We start from the raw sequence: 24,234 nt of genomic DNA, 5'->3' as shown, positions 1-24,234 counted from the left end.
GGCCAGATCTGGTTCCACCTCGCAGTCGTTGGTGAAGATGCGGCTTAAACGTTTTTCTGACGCGAAGAACAAAAAGGAGGCGTTGGTTATGTATGTAAAAGAGAGGGGGAATATTGCAAGAGTCAAGACAACTGGGGAAAAAAAGCACACTGCCGTGTTATGATGGGTTGCCTGCACGAATCTACGCATCACGTATCATGCTTGGCGCGGTGGAATTCGATCGACTGAGACATGACTGATCGCGTGAATCATTTCGCGTGTTGTACTCGGCAGACTCGCCAACTCGCTCTGCAGTCATATAAGAGACAAGACCTCTGTGATATGGTGATTAGTTAATAAAAAAACATATCCTGTTCTAATATCAAGGATGGATGCAACTTGCACCTTGATTTACAGGAAAACATTACTTAGACAAAACTAACGTTTGTCAATAACACCGCATTCACATGTTTTCACAGCATAAACACATAAGTGGTGCATTGAGCATTCATTAACACACATTCATTAATGTCACAGTTGTGGCAAAATTAAACTGAATTTTTTACAATGTCGCTTGCCTCTACCAACGTTCCAAGACCTTAACAAAAAAAGTTAACTTTAAGAATTCACTTTTTTTTTCCAAGATGCCAATCTGCGTGCCCTCCAGGGGACTTATGCGCATTCTTGGCACCAACATTTTGTAGAAGCTCAGCACAATGGCAAACGGGGGGGGGAGGGGCCTCATTTCTGACATTTTTTTTTATTAACGACCACACGTCATTTATACAACTGTAATTAACAATCTTAACATCTAAAACACTTACGCTCTTATAAAAATAAAAAAGGGGGAAAATAGCATTTAGCAACACAGTGGGAATATGCAGTAAAAATACAGGCGACTGAGAACAATGTGCAAGTACAGATGACAAACCACAGCAAAACCGTACTACAGTATCTGAATTTAGATTAGTTTAATACTTTGAGAAATTTTAGTGCTTATGCTTACATTGTAACCTAAAAACTTGTATCTATACGTAACTGTATTGAAAACATTTAATACTGAAGATAAACAGCCCACAGCAATGCTTTACTGTAAGAATACATCATACAATGTCATTTGTGGTAACTTTGGGATTTTGGAACCGAAAATTTAGTGCCATGAGTGAAAAATGTTCAAACTACATCGAAGACATTGCAATTTTTGTGTGTGTATTGTATATCACTTTATTTTTATCTAAACAGCATCCATACATTACACATTGTGATTCTGTAATGAGACTTAAAATAAAGCATTACTTTATACATGGCTTGATACAATTATGTTCTTAATAAATAACTGGATTACATTCTTCAATGTAGGTAAACACTATATTATTGTTATACCATTCACAACGATAATTTATGTCACGAATGTTGTGATTTTTGTCAAAAATTTCCTGAAATAAAGACCTGCAAGTTGTTGCTGGGTGGGAATTAGTACTCTGCAAGTTTTATTTGTATTTTCTTAGCGCGGGGATTCCAGATGTGAGAGTAAAGGGAAAACTTTGGTTATAATTGTTTACAAAATACTTAAAAGATCATTAATTATGTAAGCAATCTGTTAAAAGTTGTATTTGTGATAGTGCATACGGGGGAAGGGGGGGGGGGAAATGTAGAGTATAAGTTTTCAAAACTGTAGAAACTTGATGTTATCAAAAGTGGTTAGAATTTTCAAGTTACGTGAAGATTTAAATGACCTTGCAAACATTTAAGGTCGTTATTGTTTTGGTACACTGAAACATTTTAAATTTGTATTGTTTACCCATGAATAATGTCCATAAGTGATTTTAAAAAGGTTCTCCCATGCAACTTTGTTTAGATAAAGACTAATGCTGAGCCGAAGCTACACACACTGCACCAGTCCAGACCTCTCTTCACACACCCTTGGCTTGACTTTTTCATGTATTCCTCTGCTGTTAATTTCCTCGTTTTGAACATGTACATTGACTGCAATGACGAATAGTAATACACCCAATGTTTACATACGAATCAAGCGTCAGTTGACAGAAGCTAATGTCACATGGCTGTCGATACTTACAGAATGTCAGGAAACCTATTCTGACCGACAATTTCACTTAACAGGGTTTTTCACCGAGGTGTTACTCTCAAATCTTCTACGTGGAGCCCCCCGTTTCAATTCATGCACGTGTGGGGGCATCCGCATAATAGTTGTCATTACACACAGCATTGACTTTGATTTGACAATGGAGAGAAGCATCTCAATACACCCTCGCCGGTGGAGCTATCAATGAGGCTTAACCTGTACCATCTTATCTTACATGAGATTGATAAAGCGCCTTAACCAATGCTCGATAATTGAAATGAAGTGGCTTATTTTAAGTGGTGTACTTTTGATGACAGTAACACAAAAGAGGGATTTGATAAAGAGGGGTTGATGGGATAGGCCTGGGTCGTAATCAAACCAACAAACCATTGTTGGCAAAAACATACAAATCACTTGTTTGGCACCCAATCAATACAAGATGACAGCACTGCAAGGAAATAGTGAATCACTTGTCGAAACTTGAGTTGCATCCTTTTTTGTGTCCATACCAATTTTTTTCGCAATGCACAAATACACGCGACCAGATGCGATGGACACCACCGTCAGCGTTTCCTCATTCTGGAAGTATCAAAGTATGATTGTTATGAAGGCAACTTGCACTGTAAGTTCTTCTCACAGGACAAGGGTATGCTGCAAACCTCCTTATACTTGATCAGCCTCTCTTCTTCGGTCATCAGAATGCAAAGAATGTTTTAAGACAAAGGAGTACAATTTTAAGGGCAAATCCTACCTTGGACCCAGCAGAAATACAATTAAACTAAAAAAAATAGCAAAATACCGAGAACTAGTCCTGATAAACCCCATGGTAACGATACAAAGTACAACGACTGAGCAGAACAAGTGTAGGTAGGGGCTTGAGAATGTTACAAAGCATATACAAAGAGCTAACGTCGGTAAAAATAAGGGTTTAAACGTTGTGTAATAGCCCTTAATTGCTTTGTTTTATACCATGTCAAGGGATACCCGATAACATTGCCATCTGTGCCACTGACAAAACTCATTTTCTTCAGCTTCCATGCAGTGCGACAACAACATGCTTCTTGCAAAGCTGCACGGGAAAAATAAAGAGCATCTACATTGTAAATCAGAGTCATATATTCAATTACAAACCAATTAATATTGCAGGTATAATTGTATTCACAAATGCACATAGGCCCTACAAGTCTCAGTCTGTCATTCTACTATGCACTGCAAACAATGCCACTGAAGTGACTTGTACATCCTAATTTACACTATTTTTGATTTAAATACCCAGTTATATATGTATATTATATAGGAATATACATACATACTGACACAGACATATATACATATATTATTTACCAGTATAAGACACTCGGATGTGACAAATACCCTCGTTTAAAATTGACTGTGCAAAGGTCAGAAGACAAGAAAAACAATTACAAAGAGAAGCTGCAAGTGGCAACACATCATACTTTACACCCAACGGTGAGCATAAAGCCTTAAGCGAAGTGATTATTAAACTATTCTGACAAATAATTATTATGTAAACAACTGCAACAGTTACATTTTTGTTCAATTTTATCAGGAACGTACGCTGTACTTGTATATATTTAGTGTGTAATATTAGGATTATAAATCACTTGATAATTGTGCTATATTTACCAAGCAACACTGCAAAATCCTCATTTCAGAATATTAGCATGGATGCAATTTTAAATTATATATTGCAGTACTGTATACATTTATGTTGAATGATAAAATACCAAACATTACTCGGTGAATATGTTTGTAATCGGCTATGCTATCCAAATGACTGTTAATAAAAGTTACCAATAATGAAGAGTGCCAGCCACAACCTTCAGATTTTACGTTCCCAAATAGTTGGTCATCACGAACGTGTATACATTGTACACTGTTAATCTCATATGAATGGAAAAGGCTGTTTCGCACATGAATGCCAAACTGTGATGGGCCATGGGTTTCTTGGCTAACTATGCATCTCAGACACCTTCAAAGAGTACAAAGACAAACACTCTTACAGAAAGAAATAGCCGTCGAACACGATCACAAGGTGTTGGAAGTAACGAAGAACTGCTGCTACATAAACACGAGCTGGAAAAGGCATCTTCCAAACAGCTGCCTTTGCATCAAACCCAACAGGGAGTGGCCATTTGTGCCTATTTTTGATATCAAAATAAATACCTGAAGCTATACAGATATCATTAATAGTATAACATATGGAAAACATTTGACTGTTTAGCACGATTAAATAAACAAATTAGTTATTAATTTGAGATAAGGAAATCGGGAGCATTTCTGGAAAACTATTGTAAATGGGGAAATCAAGCACTGTTCTAGAAATCTATTATAGCTGCAATTTGAACCACTGTAAAATAAAAACACCCCCCATGAGCACTATCATATTAGTGTTCTCTATTTACAGTTTACAAGAGTTCTAAGTTGTTGTTGTGGCATACAACACACTTGTACTATGTATATTGAACTTTTTTCACACAGTACGTAGTCAACCGTGCTAAATCAGAGGTGTGGGGGACAGGACAACTAAACACAAGAAGCAGTTTTAAAGAAACGAGTTTGTGAATCTGGAGGATTTAAAAGTGCACGACTCCAGTGGCTTCCTAATATTGCCAGGAAGAGCATTCCAAATAGCTGTATAAGCACATTTGAAAGTGCGCGATGCAGTGACCGGAGTTTTCTTGATGATTTATGGAAAATAATGGCCACAAGTGTATAGAAAAGATAGTGTTGGATCGTATATGCACTTTGAAGTAGTTTGTGACTTAGCACTGTTTTGGTCAAATAAGTTGTAATGCATTATTTATTCCCATTGATTTATGCTTATTTGTGTGTTAATGTTAACTAAGCCAAGCCTATCGCCCACCATTAGAAAAGCAGGAATGCAGATATCTAACTCAAAGCAGTTGGGCAAATATCAATAATATTCACAGTATTCAACTAATATAGACTACATCATCTGATGTGGAGTCTCTCACGTGCAATTTAATAAAATTATTAAACAATCTTAAAGAGTGATTCAAATATCCAACGGTCATGTGCCATTACTCCAATTCAGATGAGGTCCATCTCAGATTTTATAGCCAAAAGAAATCCATGTATCCACGAGGGAGAAGAGGTCTGGCGTGAGCTCGGCACCCACTGGCGCAAAAGACATTATCTCCACCCTCCTAGGACTCTTAACTCATCACCTGCAATTATTAAAACCGTGGTGGGACCTGTATGGATGAACCGGAGCCAGTGCACAACCCTGCCAACTGTGCGCACAAGGAATTTAGATAACATATGACTGGACAGAGCCGATGAAGCTCTGGCCATGTGGGTTTTATTCACCACCCCCCACCCCGCATTATTCTGGTGTGCTCCAATTAATATAGCACACACCTCAACAGATACGTAACAGCACCGGGTATGTATTCTATTGGAACCATTCCACGCTCTGCACATGGGATTGTGGAATTAAACCTCTCAAAAGGATAGGTTAAAGGGTTGTTAATACAAAGCATAACTTTGGCCACCAACAACTAAGGAACAAGCTGCAATTTTTTTTTTTATCGGTGGCATTACAGAATAAAATCGCGACTATTCCCTGGGCTCTGTTAGGTTGTACATTAAGTAAAATGTGTCATTCTAGACGTGATGCACAAATATTCGTGCAATAATGCTCGATGACAAAAAAAGGACTCAAAAGCTAAGATTCCCAACAAATTCACAATTGATTTTTTTAGAGGCAATTGTTTAGAAATGTGGTTGTATTCCACATAGTGCTGCTCCGAATTGTATAAACTTTGCACCCAGAGCCATTTATATAACACATTACACATTTGTACTGGTCCATGATGAAGCCCAAATTAATCCACAATATAGAACAGCCGAACAAAATAACTTCATAAGGCAAAATGTGTAACATGGGCATCCACAGGTCAACCAAGGCTACAACCATGGCAATGGACACTCCCCCCCTGGTTGTGTGGTCTCCAATTTACTAAATAAAAATAACAATATCCCCATGTGAATGTTAAATTAGTTTTATTCAAATTATTTGGTTCTTTCGATAAAGTAATGTAGAAAAATAATAATAAAGTGAATACAAATAAAATAATAATAAAAACACTAATGTAGACTCCTGACTTCAAGCTTTTCGTGACTGCAGGAATTCAAACTCTTTGGGTCTTTCGGTGAAGCCACGAAGATAGAGAGAACATTTTTCTTCCTGCCTCAGCAGTCTGCCCGCTGTATTTTTGTCACCTGAAGACGATTGCTTGTGTTGCGATGGAAACGTCGTGATTTTGTATTTTATTATTTTTCTATCTACGTGACTTTACCGAAAGACCCAAATAGTACTAATGTCGACTGTAGCCCGGTTCTTAAGCTGGGTGAATATACTGGCAGTCTAATGTAGACTGTATGCTATTATAGACTGTCAATACGCTCACCAAACTTAATAACCAGGCTACAGTCTAAAAAATAGATTGCCAGTACACTTATCATTATTTTTCTATCTACGTTACTTTACCGAAAGAACCAAAGAATATTAATTCCTGCAGTCACGAAAATTTTAAGCCACAATGTAGTTTTATTAAAAATTGTTCTTTATATTTACCTGTATAGGAAGGCAATAAACAACATACATCGGCTACTTCTGTAGTACACTCATTTTTGCACAAGTGCATTTGCTCAAAGTCCAATTTTCACTCAATTAGTCTCTGATGTTCATCCATGGTATCCGCACGTTTAAAGACCTTCTGCACAGACCAAAAAGCATCTGTTGCAAGCTACTAATTTTGCGATGCTGAACTGTGTATAAATGTTATTGGTTTCATATAAGACGAGACGATTTTTTTTGTTTCATTGAGTGGGTTGTTTCATTTAAAATGTCCAATGGCAAATAATTAAAATATATCTGCTGGAGTATCACATCTCCATCGCAAATGAATTGTAGAATGCTGAATCCAAATTTAACAGACTGCCTTCTTTACAATTCGCAATGCAGGCTTGTGTTGCGGCGACGGTGCGTAGGAGGAGGTTGCAAGTCCAAGGGCCTTGGGGAAACTCCGAGGCGGCAATTTCTGCATTTTTACTGTCGACTTCTTCGCTGCAAAAATACGGGGCTACATCGTAGCTCCACTTGAAAATAACAACTACACGTCGGGCTCAAAAGGTGCTCTCTGCAGTTGCTTTGCCTCGCTGTGATCCAGTCACAGTGTCAACCTGGGGTTTGTGCCAATGACGGGGAGATGGGTGTGGGTGTGGACAGGGGCTGGCGGGCGTGAGAGGGCAAGGCCCCCCCCCTCGCCGCCGCCTCACAGCCGCGTCTGCGCCTCAGGAATGTAGATCTCGATGTTGTCGGAGCTCTCCGTGGCAGAGCTCTGGCGGCCGGCCGCAGCCCGCTTGGCCGCCATGAGCCGCTTGCGTGCCTCCTCGGCGCGCTGCTTGTCGGCCGACTCGCTGCTCGACTTGTCGCGGCTCAGGGAGCCCCGCAGGGCGCGGCCTCCGCGGCGCGACGTCACCGACCCCGCCGTCGCCAGTTGGCGGCCCGCTTCCTGCGCAGCCCACAAAACGGATATAATTAGACTAAAATCCCACACTTTCATGTTATTTTACCAGGTAAAGGCCAAACGAGCTATACAGCTTTTATTTCAGAAGCGACCTGGCTATCACAAATGATAGCGCAACGAAGTGGCTCATCGTGTGGACATTTCAATCAGCCAAAGTCTTAAAACGCACGTTCCTAAATGTGGAGGGAAAAACCGGAGGACCGAAGAAAAATCAATACGACCACAGGGAGAACACGCAAACTCCAAATATACAGGCATCGTCGGGGTCGGGATAGAACCCACAACCTCTTGTATACCAGGCGAGGAAGTTAACATCGCCACCGTGGCGCCAATTACGATCTATGTTAAGGTTGTGTGGGGGAGGGGGACAGGCGGTTATGGGGATGGTTATATGAGGTGGGGGGGGGCTAGTTACCAAAAATACTTTTCCAACAAAATATTCACTGCCCTCCTTTATTCACAAGTTAATTCAGATTTCAACGGTGGGGATTTCGAATTGAATGCAAATGTATGCATGTATGTATAACTTATTTCGCACCATATGTAGCCAACCATGTGATAATTGGAGGTGCGGGGGAAAGGAACAACCAACTACACACAAAAAGCAGTTCTAAAGAAATTTGTTTAAATCTAAATTTAAAATAATTAATATGCCAAGTATTAATTTGGTATATTTTATCAAAGTTATGCATTAATCACATACATTTGTAAAATTAGCTAAGTAGTTAAGAAACGGCATGCAAGTTTGAAAATATTTTTTAGTCAGCTTATTTTCAAATTTTCCCAATCGGAGTTGATAATTAATGCCTCTGTCCACTCGGCAGTATGAATGGGATCAGTAGACAGTAGATCGGGAGGCCGGGAATGGTGGGGTAACGTATGGGTACTTCCACCTCTTCGAGCAAGACGTTGTCTGGTTCGCATGACAGAATAGGTCACCCTAGAGAGGGGGGGGGCTCTCTAGACAGGGGGTTCTCTCTCGAGCTTCCTCTACAGTGGAGGTTCTTCCACAAGCAGTAGCACGCGCAAATAATTGCAGGGCAGCACCTTTTACATCATTTCTGCTCGCCAAGGGTTTAACGGTGCAAACATACAACCAGGCACATAATTCACCTACGAAAATCGATCCCTGCAACCGACGTGAACTTCGAAGCTTGCTCGCGAAGTTCACGTCGGTAGCAGGGAAGGCGAATCGTGTCAGGGCTCATAACGACAACGGCAGTGCAACCCATCCTCACCTTGGCGGAAGGAGGTGGCGGCGGCGTGGCCTGAATCCATCCGGCCACCTTGAGCTGCTGCAGCTCGTGAAACCGCGTGCTCACGTCCTCCACGGACAGCTGCAGCATGTCCCAGAAGCCGGCCAGGTCTGTGGAGGTGGGGCGAGGCGTGGCGTCCGGGTCCTGCATTTGTGCAAAATACGAACCGTTAAGGTGTTAAGGTTCGAGTAAAGCAGCTGGCCACAGAGGCCGTCACGTACCGGTTGATCGACCCCTCGCAACGAACAAATCCAATTTGGGATGTGGGGGATGACGGCTCGTGCAACAGCTAACGCTCGTGTGTGAAACACCAAGTCGTGATGCAATGCGACAGTACAGCAAGTAAGGTTTGCGGACGTTCTACGGTTGCGGACTTGAGCAGTCTCCTCAGGTACTCCGCAGTTTCCTTGCACATTCACAAGATGCTCAAAAGTAAAAGTTGTCCAAATACTCCAAAGCAAGAGCCGTCGCGAAATGTCTTGAATACAAATACAAGAGTAAATAGAGAAAACAAGGCAGCCTCACAAATTTAGCAATTCAAAATTAAAAGCGTGAATAAAACATATGAACATGGATGCATAAGGCAACTTAGCAACTGTACAATATAAACTAAAAATATGTACACAGCCGACGAAACTAAAACGTTTACAAAGTGCGACTTGTAATCTATCAACTTAATCTAGTGTTAAAGTATATCAGTGCTTCGTTTAAAACTATACAAATCATTGTTTCCGTTTCACTCTGGAAACATTAACATTGATTACAAGTTGTAGATGACACGCCTTCTCAGTCAATAATGAACACGTGATTTTATTTGCTTCAATGATGGAATTGTTTTCATGCCATTACATTTTGGCAACCCATGTAACTTGAAAATTTTGACTTTGCCTCTTCAGTTCTCATCCGGTCAAACGACAAACTACAAATAAACACATTCATACGTCTATATAAATATACTTTGTCTTTTTTTGCACTTGGAAAATATTTATTCATAAAGCCAAACACCTATTTTGAGTTGCAATTGGGCACTGATTTGCTGATGAAAGTCCAAAACTATCCTCATATGAATAGCTTTTCTCCCCAATTGAACACCAAAGCAAGGGTCTAATTAAAACACTCCTTATGCGGAGCAGCAGGAGGTTGCATGCAAGACAAACAGGGGGCAAACTGCTGCCCTAGCAGGAGGCCGACCTTAAAAAGATAAAACGGATCACTTTGCCCACCATGTAAGTAATGAAAATGCGAAGTTTGACATTTTACTTACAGATGTAGGGAGACAGGGAGGAATGTGTTGTGTGTGAACACACACACACACACCCATTGTTTTGTATTAATTTAGCTTCACATTCCCACAACAGCATCATTAACATTGGTGCCAGGGTTAGGGCGTTCAATTGTGTAGAACTGATACTCAGTAATTAGCACGTTGGCCCTTCCTGGGGAGGGGGCTCGTTCTCTGGGTATCAGTGGTGGGAAATCTATTTGCAATGTGCAGTGGACTTGAGCCTTGGGTAAAATAAGAATGTCAAGGAATTAGGCAATGCTATACCATTTTCATTTAAAAAAGGTAAGCTGCAAATATAATTCGATTTCATTTGAAACATTGTTTTGGTGATACTGTGTTCGGTAGTGGTGCACAAGAACGTGACACGTTAGTCAATAACACTGTGGCCTTAAAAGTAAAAAAAACAGTTGACGTTTTGGACAATGTCTCTTCTTCACAGTATGTAAAAAAATAATCTGTATTTAATTCGGATAGGTTACTCATTTATGACGTTTTGTCGTTTCTATTAAGATTCGTGCTGGGTGGATTGTCACAGTTTTCAACCTGGAATTGTATTTGACTATTAGAATGGAAACGGAATACAATTCCAAGACGGATGATAGATGGTGTGATTGGCACAATAGGGCGGCTGTGGTTGAGCTCGGTGCGGTGTTTCAGGGAAGAAAGTTGAGGCCGCTTGATGTTTGGCCAGCCTCGTGGAATCGCCATTGAAAAATTGGCCATGTTTCGATAACAAGGAAAGTCAACAATACCCCAGCGTATGTACGCAATGGCTAACAGCGTTCTATACTTTAAAGTACACGGCGACTCATGGCAACTGTGTGGGAACCAAAGAATCCTCTGCCTTTTCACCGTTACACTGCGCTAACTCCAAATATCAAATCTCTAATTGTTATATTAAACACAGGGTGGTGGTTGTAACAGGAACGAAACAAAGCAACACAAACAAGGACAGTAAGTTGTTACAATTACAAAGAGTCCGATCGTTTCTTTCACCGTGCCTCTTTGTAAAGTCCCCTGTGGCAGCGCTTTGGACCCACACAATGTGGTCATTTTGATAGATGCATAACAAGATAAGACGACAAGGTCACAGCGTGCATGCGGCACAGCATAGGAGATATGCACACGGTGCCATTACACTGGGCACCTGTCACCCATCCCTCCTTTTATAAAGCAAAACATTTATTGCCACTAATGCTATTCTAATGTTTAGCATTCCCAAGTAATTGAGGCTATTCATTCTTAGCACTGCGAGCACGCAAGTGCATTTGTTAAATCGGGTTAATGAAACATTTAACTAATCCGATTAAACTAACAGTAAGAACATAACGGGTACGTTACAGTTCATATGGAGGCCAACTTTATTTCCACTACAAGTCAGAGGTGCAAATGGCACTCCAACCAAAAACTTTAGCGAGGCATTCTAGAAGTGCAAATTCTAAGCCAAATGGGTAATTGTTTTAATAAATAGGTTTTCACGAGCAACGATTCGTAATCGTATTTTAGTAACGTTGTCCAAGTATAATATTTGGCCTCATAAGGTGGAGTAGGGTTATAGGGTACAACTTTACATTACACTCATATGCTATACAAACCCAAAAATACAATCATGACTTAAACAGTCTACCCCTATCTCTGTATATTTCACATCGATCTTCCTATAGCGGTCTACATTGTATTCTGTGCACCCTGTATTAAAATGCATACTTAATGCATTTTTAAGAAAAGGAATGATGCATAACCAGTGTAATGAAAGTGTATAATATAACTCATCTTTCAAACTAACAATGGAAGACATATCTTTATTTGTAAATTACCACGTAAAAAGTAATCAGCCTTCTGCAAAAAGCACCTTCATAGAATTTCCACTACAACAGACGGTAGGTCAACTACACAAACGACTAGGCCATAGTTCAGTGGGGGTAGCTCAACAGTTATGTATTTAAGTACGTCAGCCAAACTAGAAAGATGTGTGACAAACAAGAGTTCAGATGTCACTGAATTTCGTCAAACCTATGCCTCCGAGCTGCGGAAGAGGTGTTTGACATACTGACTGGGTCCTTCGGGCCAACTTGAGAAACCGTTCAAACATGTGATCGTGACAACTGTTGCCCCAACTGGTTTGACCACTTTTGGAAGACAAGTCATTCACCGCTTCACATGTGGTCGCATGAAAACAAAAAAAAACCTAAAGGCACATGGGAGGGCACTGTAATGAAAAGGAAGTGGCCGGATTAAACTGAACTTTTGTCACAACCTGCTTTTGAAAAGCAGCAAGTAAAAGTTAACGGTCATCTTATGGGCGATACCAATCGGCGTGTGTGCTGTTTACAATAGACACACAATTATATATGGGTTTAAAATAATACAAACTTATTTGGGCTTATTTAGAAAAAAAACTATGAGTTTGTGCATTTAAACAAACGTTGGCTATCAACGCAAGTCCTGGAGGCCAATAGGCAGACATAAATATATATTTAGTCTATGGATATATATAACGGACAGTTATTAATGTATTAGAAATGTATAGTCTTAAGAAAAATATAGAATGGAGATTGCTGCGTGAAGATAAAGGAACAAATATACACAAAAAGGCCTGTATGTCACTAGCAGAGTGTTAAGAGTTAAAATAACTACAGAAAATGACTCACCACTCGGGTCACACTTGTATGTGGTGCAATATTTTGACAGTTTCTGGTCCACTTAAAAATTAAACAAAATATAATAACAAACACAAAACGAGTGTAGGTACTGTATTTGAGATTCAAATGAACATGTCGTGAGTAATTAAGGTAAGTTTAAACTATTTATTGGTATTGTGCCAAGCGAGGAGAAAAGGGACAGTTTGTCTAAGTTGTTGGTAAGCCAATGGGTGCCCGAACACAAAACAGCTTTTATAAAGCAAGAGCTAACCTTCAAATATTTGTTTCAATTACATCCATTAACACAAATGCTGCTCAAGTATACAAGGCTTACAGAGAATCATCACGGGCATACATTCTTTATCCACTGCTGGATGAAGTATTCCCGATGCCATCAGCATCTAACAGTCCTGCAATGCAACAATGCATCTCCCTCCTCATCATTCCATATTTTGGGTGTCCATCCTCCTGGGCATGTCGTCTCCCATGGGTGTCATTTCATCACCAGTCTCGTCCAATGCATTGTCCCTTATTCCTTCTAATGGTGTATTCTGTTCCGAGCCACTTTCTTTTTTTAACAGTCAAAATGATGTCTGAATGGTGTTTGCTCCATGTTCCATGCGTTTCTCTTTCTGAGCCCGAGTGGAATTCCAAGCCTCCATCTCACCATGCTTATTTACACCCTTTACAGCCTTTACTTAATGTGTTTGTCATTGGCTCTGTTTTTGATGCATATGCCACAGCAAGCAGTACTATGCACCGATTGAAAATGTACTTTGAGGCATATTGGTATTTGAATTTTTTTTTAAGATGCGGCAGAGAAAACTGCAGAGGCAAGATGCCTCGGTCGTAAGAAACGCCAGCTGGAGGTGAGAAAAAATTGGTATAAGTTTCCCTCAGCTCCTGACGGAATGACAGATAAGCCCATTGTTTGGCCCCTGTCCGAAACGTGGAGAGCAACTTGCAGCATCTTTTCTCACCTATGGTCAGTATTTCCCACTGCAAAGGCATCTTTTGCGGTGCTATTTTAATCACGCACATCGCTATGTTGATATTCATTTTCAAATAAATTTGTATAACAAATGCATCCCACACTCTTCCTGTCCACCTCCTGTTTGCGTCATCATTTTAATCCAAACCCCGACTTGAATAATTGTTCACGGTACAAACATTGTGCCGTGTTTTCCATCGGCTCACGCCACTTGTTTCGTGGCAGTGTAGCAGTGGTTCCTTTTGGTAAGCAGTTTTGATAATTTATATTCGAGTATTTCTTCAGGCCCTGGTGTTTTTGTTTTTACAAATTAGGTTCTCAATAGCTCAGGGGCATAGCTCGAATGTGGTGGATATGGGTGTGGTCCAGGGAGCCATGTGGGGGGCTTTTGTTCGGGTTGGTGTGCGAATACCCCAAAGAATTTAGACAATTCCATCTACAGTACTGACAGAAAGCCAATTAAACGGCTGGCGGGAAAAGTGTTTGTTTTAAGGCAGATCATCTGAAATAGGAGGTGATATGTATGCAACGCTTCAGTCTCCAAGGAGGGAAAATGGTGCAAGCGCAGAGCATAAGACTCACCAAATTTTGCTGGCAGAGACCATGGAACTGCTTGAACTTCTGGGCGATGAGAAGCTGCGCACTGCCTACAGCACTGCGAATTTTCCCCAGAACTGCAGGAGGCGTACGCGCACACACACACATACACATCCCAGTAATCTCTCGCAAGGGTAAACCCTTCTCCAGTTCAAACAGTTCTATACAAACCCATGTTTCCTTTTTATTTGCTTTAACTCATTTACTTACTTTAACTGAAAGATTTTTCAAGGTGCAGTCATCTCTCGTAACTCAGTTATAAGCAAGGCAACTTTACGTTTTGATTAAAGGTGACCAAGTGGAATTGTTTACAAAGATTCTGGCCATGCACAACCTGATATAATTTGTTTAGTGTACAGTCATTGGCAGCATGCTGCACAGTTATTGTATCATGACCACAACACTGACAAATGCATATTATCATTAAATAAAAAGTACTTGAAATAGAACAGCAATAAACTCAGCATGACATTCCTAATGCAACCATAAATATGCAGTCTAATTCTGACTGTAACCAACTATTTACAAAACTGGAATGTTAGGTATTTTCGTCGAAGGACGTTCAATTCCTACCACTACAAATTATGTTCTCATGGTCAATTAAAAGCCACTCAAGATCTAAAGAAAACAAAAAATCGCTGAATTTTCCTTTTAGCACGGGAGACAAATTTTTTTTTGGATAAATGGGAAGAATGCTTCAGTAGGCCTTACCTGCTAAAATAAAAATACTTTGGCAATAGTTTTAGTTGAGTGTTAAAAATCACGAGGACAGAAATGAATCGTAAAGGATGCCCCCTCACCTTCCTCGGACAGCTGCTTGCCCTGAGTCTCAACCTCCATCTGAGAGCACCAGCCCTGCAGCCGCTCTGTCTCGCTCTGCAGCAGCCGCATGAACCAGCGGCCGTCTCGCACGCATGGCGACACGCGCCCTCCATTGGGAGGAGGGCCGCCGTCGAGACTTGCGGCCTGGCCTCCGCAGTCTTCCTGCGTCAGGACGGCTCGGCCGTGCTGCTGCTGGGAGCTGCTGCGGCGTACGCCGCTCCGGTCGACGCTCGACGCAGCGGCGCGGCTGCCCGATTTTCCGCCCTCCCTGTGCGATGGCTTGTCGCTGCTCGCCGGGGTCTGGCTCCCCTTTTCCGTCGAGGCCTGCTGCGCCACGTGCTGGAAGGCAGAGTGGCCGGCGACGGGCGTTCCCGACCGCGAGTGGCTCGCCCTGGAGGACGACGACGCGGAGCGGGTCACCTTCTCCGGTGTGAAGATCGAGAGGCGGGCCAGGTCTTCCACCTCCAGGTCTGCTTGCACGGCGGTGGTCACGCTGTTGGATCTTGTGTAGCGGCCGGCTCTGACACGGCACAGGATGAATGTCTCCGTTGAGTAAAGACATTTCACGGGATGTACAAGACAAATAGCGGACCTATTTATTGTGGAAACAAAAATGTATTGGTCCACATGCTTCCTTTATAGTTTTCCTTCTGTAAAAAAAACACTGTGCTGAGCGAACGGGATTCAATTACAAGGTGGTCATGGGTGCTATATGAAACTGCAAAAAACCCTCTACAATTAACTTTATTAACCAATGGCCAAAATGCATCATAATATATACTGGCACTGTGCCTTTTTTAGGCATCTGCAAAACCACTCTGTACTCTCAAGGCAGATTAAGAAAATAGTCTACATATCGACTTTTCAAAAAAATACTCATGCGACATTTATAATTTTAATTTGATTTTCAAGCAAATTGCAGTTATAATATCATAAAAGTAACCCACATCATAACCATACACGAAGTGTTTCAATTGCAAGGTTAAAACAGCGACTCTTCTGCCAATACCACACACCATTCATTATTATCATCAGATACGCGTCTTGCATATCGAGACAAGGTGCATACCTGCAAAGCACACGTTGGAGGGCCACCCATAAGGTTTAAATGTTATTTATTTTGTAATTATGATATTAAAACATGTTTTACCAGGTAACGCCCACCAAGCTATACAGCTCTTTTTCAGAAACAACCTGGCCACAAATGATAGCCCAATGGAGTTGCGGCTTATCACGTCAAAATTTATTGCAGCCAAATACGCCAAACGCACTTTTATAAAAATATGGAGGGAAAAAACTGTAGAACTCGAAGAAAAATTCACGCGACCATGGGGAGAACACGCAAACTCGAAAAATACAGGCGTCAGGGTCTGGATCGAACCCACGACTTCTCCTGTATACCAGGCGAGGCAATTAACATCTCACAACTGCTGCACCCCCCGTGGAACAACTGGCGTACCACAGACACAGGGCGCAAAGTGAATTGCGCAGAGCGCACACTACTGTATGCGCTATGGGCCCTTTGTGTGGGGAAGAACAAATGTGTCGGAAGGATTAACCTTATCCTGCACGTTGAACGCGGAGGTGTAAAAACATTTACAGCTTGGCAGCTTGCCTTTGGAAACTTACGGCAGGTATCGTGTTTCATGCCAGTTTCTCAGAGTACGTTTTAAGTGCATAAGCTTAAAATATGACCTTATGCCAAGACAGTAAGGAGAATCATCCACGATACCTTACAATAACTTGATACCTTTCAATGATTTACCGATAGAATTGTTCCAATCGTTACCTGCTCAGACTGGCAACTGCTCGTTTTGCAGCAAATGTTGCTATTGACATTTACACAATTTAAAAACATGCATTTTCTAAATACCAACCAGCATGTGGGCATCTATAAGAGCACTTGAAGTGCGTGTTCAGTGGATGAAGCGAGTCTTAGAGTATACATTTTAAAAAGTTACACGTGTGAACAATAACATTAAAGCATTGGGGAACAACTAAAAATACAGTTGATCATAAATTATCCGGCGCACGCAATTATCCAGCTTCCATGATTATCCGGCAGTTCCGGGTGCGATCCAGCAAAACCGCTCCAAAGGCTGTAACACCAGTTCAGCAAATCGGCACTCATGTGCGCGACACACAAAATAGCTATGCTCGATATCAGAGTTAAATATTATATATAGTACATTATACACTACATACAACTTAAACAATGAAAATACCGCATGTGAAAATGCATTACCCTATGCAGACTCTTCGAGGTTGGAGTAATAAGTATGGTACAGTAAATAGTAACTTTTTAAAGTAGGATATTTTGTTTTGTTTATGCCATTTTCAGGTAATAAACAAATTTAAAACACCATAAGAACACCTACAACATGTCATACAAGAATGTGCAAAAACAAGCTATTTTAAATAATAATGTGATTATCCAGCATTTTTGAAAATCCGGTAACCCCCCCACCTCCTGATAATAGATGATCTTAGTGTGGTTAAACTAAGCAAATGCTCCTTAGCAGAGGCCACCAGAAAATGTGCTTAAGTGATTAAATGTTCGCAAGATAAAGACTCCTGCTCACAATGAGGATTTAGTCATGTAACTTAAAAATATTGGAAAACACTACATTCGGATTTCACAACATTGCAGTGTAAAAGTTAGAAGAATGCAAGCTTTAACACAAAACTAAAAAAAATTTGATTGTAAAAAAAACACCCACAAAGCTGGTTGTTTATTAATAGATCAATACAATTAAATCCGAACAGTCAACTCGAGGAAACCCACTAAGCCTTTAAACATATTTCCGCCAGGAATGAACACTGGTTCACAGCAGCTCTGAAAGAGGTCAAACACCTGAGCATGTTGGTGGCGGCGGCATGAGGAGGCCCCCCCACCCCATCCGCCCAGCTCCCTTCCCCACCTCTCACCTGCGCTCGTCCTCCACCTGCACGCCTATCGAATGGTAGCGCTCTCCGCTCTCCCCGCTCTCGGCATCCGACAGCACCGCCGCGACCGCGGCTGCCGCGGCTGCCGCCTCGGGAATGTCCACCTGCACGGCCACGGAGGGCCGCTTCTTGCCGCCCGGCGACGCCAGAGACTTTCCCGACTCGTCCGAGACTAGGCTCTCGGGCCCGTCTGTCGAGCCCGACGCCTGGCGGTCCATGGAGCGGCACGCGGGCGAGCTGCGGCCTGCCGCGGGCCCGTCACGGGAAGCACGCACGCTCTCCAGGGAGGCGCTCATAGTCACACAGTTTGTCTGTGTGCACACGAACAACGCAACCACCGGTCTCGTCACCGCCATCATCATCATCGTTGGACCCGATCAATACTGCACATCTGTGAAAAAGAGCTTAATAGCTCATCGGATTCCTCAAGTGTATATTAATATTCCGATTCAACTGCTGTCACCAACTCTCACAATCCTACAATGTACTTACTAATCCGCATAGCACCTGCGCACACGAGCCGATTTCATGGCTTCACCGTGAAAAAAATAATGAGTAAGGGATGTGGTAAAGCCTAAATGGTGAAATTAGGAATGAGACCGACCGGATGATAACTGACAATCCCACCGCCCATCAGCCTCTCAATTAAAAAACATTGGTCTTGCCGTCGTGTGACAAACATTACTCTCACGTGGAGTAGCAGGTGAGAAAGTGATGCCCTCTATCATGTGCACCAAAGGTCACTTAAAGGGTTCTCGAGGTAGCTGTGTGTATTTTCTTCCCATGGGCTACTCTAAAACGATTCTTTGTTTCATGACATGATGCCAATAGCATAACAGATGAAATTGGAGTAAATGACAGAAACCAGGTTGAGATTAAACGTCTCCTTTTTCCAATGGTGACTTTGGTCATAAAAACCAATCCGATATTCACGTAAGAAAAAAATGTTATAATATCATTCTGAAAAGTTAAAATACAGTAAATTGCTATAACACCCCACAAATTAAACACACTGTTCTGAATAATGCATTTTGTGAAACCACAAAGCCGATTAAATAGATATGAAAATTTCTAAATAGTGTAGCCTAAATTAATGTGCATTTAAAATTAACATTGTAATTTCGAAATTCCATAGGATTTTTTTTTTACACAACACTACAATGTACATCAAAAGTTCGTACCAGTACGGTAATACATATAGACTGCACCAACCGAGCCCACAATCGGCACGGAGTAATGTTACAGCTGGGCTATGAAGTCACTCCATAGGTCACAGCAACAGTCTACATCAGCTATACTGGGGCGAACTCAGAGACTACGTATAATATATTATGTATAATTGTGTCGGTACAGTATTACGTATCGGTATGTGTCTGTATGGGTGTCAGTATATATTTATAGTATTGGGAACGGTAGTGCAGCGCTGATAACCCGGCGACCCGAGTTCGATTCCTACTCATGACCAATACCAGTGATGATTATTTGAACAAGTCCTTGGCCTTCCATAGGCCGACTCTGGCTCAAATGAGTACCTGGTGTGGTGTGTAAAACATGAGCACTAGGGAAACAAAGGCGGCTGGGCGTGGTGCTTCGTGTGCAGTGCCGGCCTTCATAGGTGCTCGCTAACATAACTTGGCCCAACAGTTGGTAAAGGCTATATGGGGGATCTTTGTATAGCTTGGTTGCCTGGTAGGTGTGTGTGTAAGTATCGGTATAAGTGTGGCCTCGGTGCACCTGGCCTGGTGACGTCACCGTCACTTAGTGGCGAATGGCGGGTATTGGTATAAAAGTGTGTATGGATGGGCATTCTCTGTGTATCGTGTGAATGTTTATGTATGAGTGAGTTTTTGCGTGTATTCCAATTGCTGCATGGGAAGAATCACAGCAGCTGGGCACAGGCCCATAGAGTAAAGCGGCAAGCAACGAACAGTACTTGTCGAAGCTGTAATATGAAGGGTTAACATGTTTCTTGAATTTTGCAAGGTTATAAGAGTTCGCGAAAAGAGACAATGAGAGGGAACTCCAAACATCGAGCAGGGAAGAAGCAGAAATGTTTTTTGTGACCGAGAACACAACAGAGACAAAAAGTCAGTCTGGCAGACAGTCCTCAAAATGGGTGCAGGAATCAATGAGTTAATTTCACAGGAACAATAAACTAAAACTAAGCAATTTTTTATGGTACCAGGAAAGGAAAGCCCACTGAGCTACATAGCTCTTTTTCAGAAGCGACCTGGCCACAAATGACAGCTCAATCAAGTGGCCTATCATGCAGAAATGTATAGCGGCCAAATTTACTCTGAACACATGATTCAAAAATGTGAAGGAAAAAATTGGAGAACCCGGAGAAAAAGCCACACGAAAAAGAGCTAGATAGCTCAGTGGCCCTTGCCTGGCAAAGTACAAAATAGTTGTTTTTAGTTTTAAACAAACAACCACCCGCAGCTGTTCGCGTGCGAAAATGCATTTGCGACACTCACGCGAGACCAGGGCTTGTGCTGTGGCGGCTGTGCCACCTCGGAGCCACCCCCTCCTCCCCAGGGCTCACGGAGGAGTCCGTCTCGCACCGGCACCTCCCCCTGCTGAGGCATGTGCTCCAGATACACGTCCTGCGCCGCCGCCGCTGTCACCGCGGTCACCGCCGCAGACGTCGACTCCGTGCTGCTCTGAGTCCCGACGGACACAAAGGGCTTGGGGCCCAGCCGAGGCGGCACCGGAGGGCCGCTTTTCTTGTACACGCCCAGACAGGAGACTGCACGCACAGCGGACGCGACATGCAATGGGGTGGCGGGGATCAGAGACGGTGGAAAAAGAGTCGGACCGCCATTGGCGAATGTGTACACGCTGGAGAGGAGCGAGACTTGCATTCGAGACGCGCACCTCCTTTAGCACGACTAGCTATGTACGGTGGGAAAGAAGTTTAGCATACATCTGGTACGGTTATCGCGCACATAGTCTTTCATGATAGGATACAATTTTAATTATCACAAGGAGGATTATCCCATTCTTTTAATTTGTATTTCAAAAAAGTTCAAACATACATACATATGGTACGGTTGTCATGCAAAAAGTATTTCATCATAGTATACAATGTTAATTCTCACAAGGAGGATTATCCCATTCTTTTAAGTTGCATTTCAGAATGTAATTGTGTCGTTTTTGTGCTTTGTTGCATAATCAGTGGAAATAGCTTAAAAAGTTATACAACTGCAGGTCAATCACAAACCTGCTATAGCTATTTAATAATTGCAACTTTACAACCTAGAACAATTATGAGGCACATGTGGTCAGTTATACTCCACAAAAATAAATCAATGAACTACAAAAATTACGTTCATATCGTCATGTCGTCAATTAACTCCAGAAAACATTTTGCAAAGCACTTCTTTAATATGCAATAGCTGTTGAAAAATGCATTTAAAATGCACCGTTGTTAATTCCCATACATATTTTGTTGGGAAGGAAAACGACAAAAACGCATGAGCCATGAAAATCATGATATTTTGCATACAGGTGATGACATTCAAGTGACAGCATTGCCAGACCGTGGCAACTCTGAGTCATTGGGGAGTGAGAGCACCTCACAGCTCGAGTCTTGCAATTACATCAACAACCTCCTGGGCTCTCAGTAAAAACACCAGCAGGGCCATAGGGTCAATATGCACATACGGTTGACAGATCAGAAACTTTTACATTTTTGCAACTTTGGCTGTCTCCTTACTCTCGTTCTTGAATCTAAAAAAATCTACAATTCACCAACAGGTTTCATTCAGTGAGTGTCCCTACAACAAAAAAATGTAACACAAATGGTATTAAAGGAATGCAGGGGAGGCGTGTTCTCCAAAGTAATTTATTTCCATTGTTATTGATCAAAAAGCCTTGGCTTTGTTAAACATTTAAACGGGTGTAATCTCTTTTTTTTAAAGTGCAAACAAAAAAACCAAGGCAGGCCCCAGGGCCAGACACACAAGCATCTCGGACAGCAACATCGAAAAACAACTAAATTAGGCAAGGGGACAGCGACAAAAATGAGGGGGCAGTTCAATGTTAGTCCCCTGTCTCCAAAACATTTACTCATCTTTACTGCAATCGTATACCACACTTTACAGCCGCAAGCACAAATAACGTGCAAAGCAAATTGTCGTACGTTCTACAAGCAGTGCAGCCGCAAGGAGACTTGCTGTGCACTTGCAAACAACACCTCATTACTGAGAGGGTCCAAAACATACAAAAATAGCAAAACAAGGTTAATTTACTCGTGCAGAAATATGACTTCTGCATCGTTATTCAGCCAAAAACACACCGTTTAACCCACACAAAGTACAGGCACTGCACTTTCACCTCTCATTTCTTGTATATCAGCACAATCCACTTTTAAAAACAATGTTACATATCATCCGCTTCTACAACAGTTTAGCAAAATGGTGCAAATGTTTAATCCAAAATGCAAATTTTTAAGCTCCACTGGGATTACCCGGACACATTGACATAGCATCCCCCCGCTCCTGACGTATGTTTCCCTGCCACGTGGTCCAGATGTCGCCTGCCTGATTTGCATGGTGCCAGGGAAGATAATCATCCTGCCCTTAATTAAAACACTGTAAAAGCACGTTTGCCACTGAAAAGTACGTGAAATTAATTCCCATGCAGCAACCAAACACACTTCTGATCAATCAGGTCTCAATCGCCATCAAACATATTGATTGCGCGTCTTAAGCACTTGTAAATAGGAAAAAATAGTTTGAATTCGACAGATTATATGTTAATTATGGCCGACGCAATGAAGACGTCAATATTACTTTACAGATATGATATAACACGGGGGGGAGTGGGTGCGCAGTGGTTAACACACTTGCGCTTTAAACACCGCGTGACTCGAGTTTGAATTCCAGCCACAGCTAAGATAAATCGAGAGAGATATCCGAACCAGTTCTGGGTGCTGCACCACCCCTTTCACTAACGCACACCGACTGGCATGGTGCAGTATGGTCAAACAGCTCCAAATGACCCACACAGCAGTGGGGAGGGGACGCCATCCAGCAGTGGATAAAGGGCTGTGAACGTTTAATGAAATTAGAATGGACCATAAAGTAGAAACGTAACAATGCACTGTCGCCATTGAATATTATTATTGCATTGAATTTTTTTTTAACATAATAAAAGTTGTATTACAAATTGCTGCAGGTTTCATGTACACCCATTACATACAGTGTATAAATAATACTAATTAAAACCATTTACATCCATTTGTCAATACAATGCTGGATTAAGGCCTCTCTCCAAGCCATGTCAGTCCTGTTTTTTGCTCAACCATATTTCACTCCAATCAATGCGGGTTCAGGAAGGGGCGCCCAGGACCAGTTCAGACACCACTCGCCACTGATGTTAGCTGTGCTCTACACTAACCATTGCCCTGCTGCGCCACCCCATACAACATATACAAATACGTGTACAGTACAGAAACATCGATTCTTAGACGAACAATTTGATGCATGTATTGATATACAGTGATACCTATCACAGAGCAACCATTATATTAAGTGCATTAGCCAGTGAACATTACATCTTCCAAAGCAAGGTGTTACTTTTTGTAGAATTTTCGCAGAGTCTATATTTCGACCGTCTCACGTGTTCATCATTTGGAGGGCAAAAAAAGTATATTCAAACACCCGTGTCGCCCTCCCCAATCGCCCAGGCGGATTGCTTCAGAACTTCAGCCGAGCAAGGATTGATTGGGTGGTGCGTGGGCGTGCTGGCGGGAGACAAGCCATGGCCGAGTATGCACAATTACCGCGATCGAATTCAGAGCAAAGTGTAAGACCGACTCGCGTTAGTGCAATGCCCAGGACGGCTTTGGAATGTTGCAGAAATTGCATGGAGGAGTGTGAAACGGCTTAAAATCCAAAGCTCCAAACGTTACCCCCCCCACCCCCTTCTCTGAAGTGTGAGCACTTTGGTGCCAGCCTCTTACGCGAGCTGCCTTTGCCCACAATCAACTTCCAAAGTGACACTTGAAGAATCAACATTCTCACCAAAGCATTTTGCATGACCAATAGT

At 42.0% G+C, this 24,234-nt stretch overlaps 1 protein-coding gene across 2 annotated transcripts in view; it reads right to left on the bottom strand.

The window, feature by feature from the left end:
• Positions 1-719: 719 nt before the first annotated feature.
• LOC144722281 (disks large-associated protein 3-like) overlaps positions 720-24,234 on the bottom strand; it is a 46,410-nt gene continuing 22,895 nt past the window's right edge. For both annotated transcript variants that reach the window (XM_078600382.1, XM_078600383.1), the window contains exons 2-7: positions 20,658-20,929; positions 18,163-18,491; positions 15,213-15,754; positions 14,398-14,489; positions 8,880-9,041; positions 720-7,626 (exon numbers count right to left, since the gene is read on the bottom strand). In XM_078600382.1, coding sequence (XP_078456508.1) covers positions 7,387-7,626; positions 8,880-9,041; positions 14,398-14,489; positions 15,213-15,754; positions 18,163-18,491; positions 20,658-20,929 — 1,637 coding nt within the window. In that variant the 3' untranslated portion in view covers positions 720-7,386. The remainder of the gene's footprint in view (positions 7,627-8,879; positions 9,042-14,397; positions 14,490-15,212; positions 15,755-18,162; positions 18,492-20,657; positions 20,930-24,234) is intronic.

The sequence above is a fragment of the Lampetra planeri genome, chromosome 14, assembly GCF_965212315.1.
Source record: "Lampetra planeri chromosome 14, kcLamPlan1.2.h2, whole genome shotgun sequence".
NCBI classification, from domain to species: domain Eukaryota; kingdom Metazoa; phylum Chordata; class Hyperoartia; order Petromyzontiformes; family Petromyzontidae; genus Lampetra; species Lampetra planeri.
The sequence above is the reverse complement of the archived record's forward strand: the minus strand, read 5'-3'. Positions and strand labels throughout refer to the sequence as shown.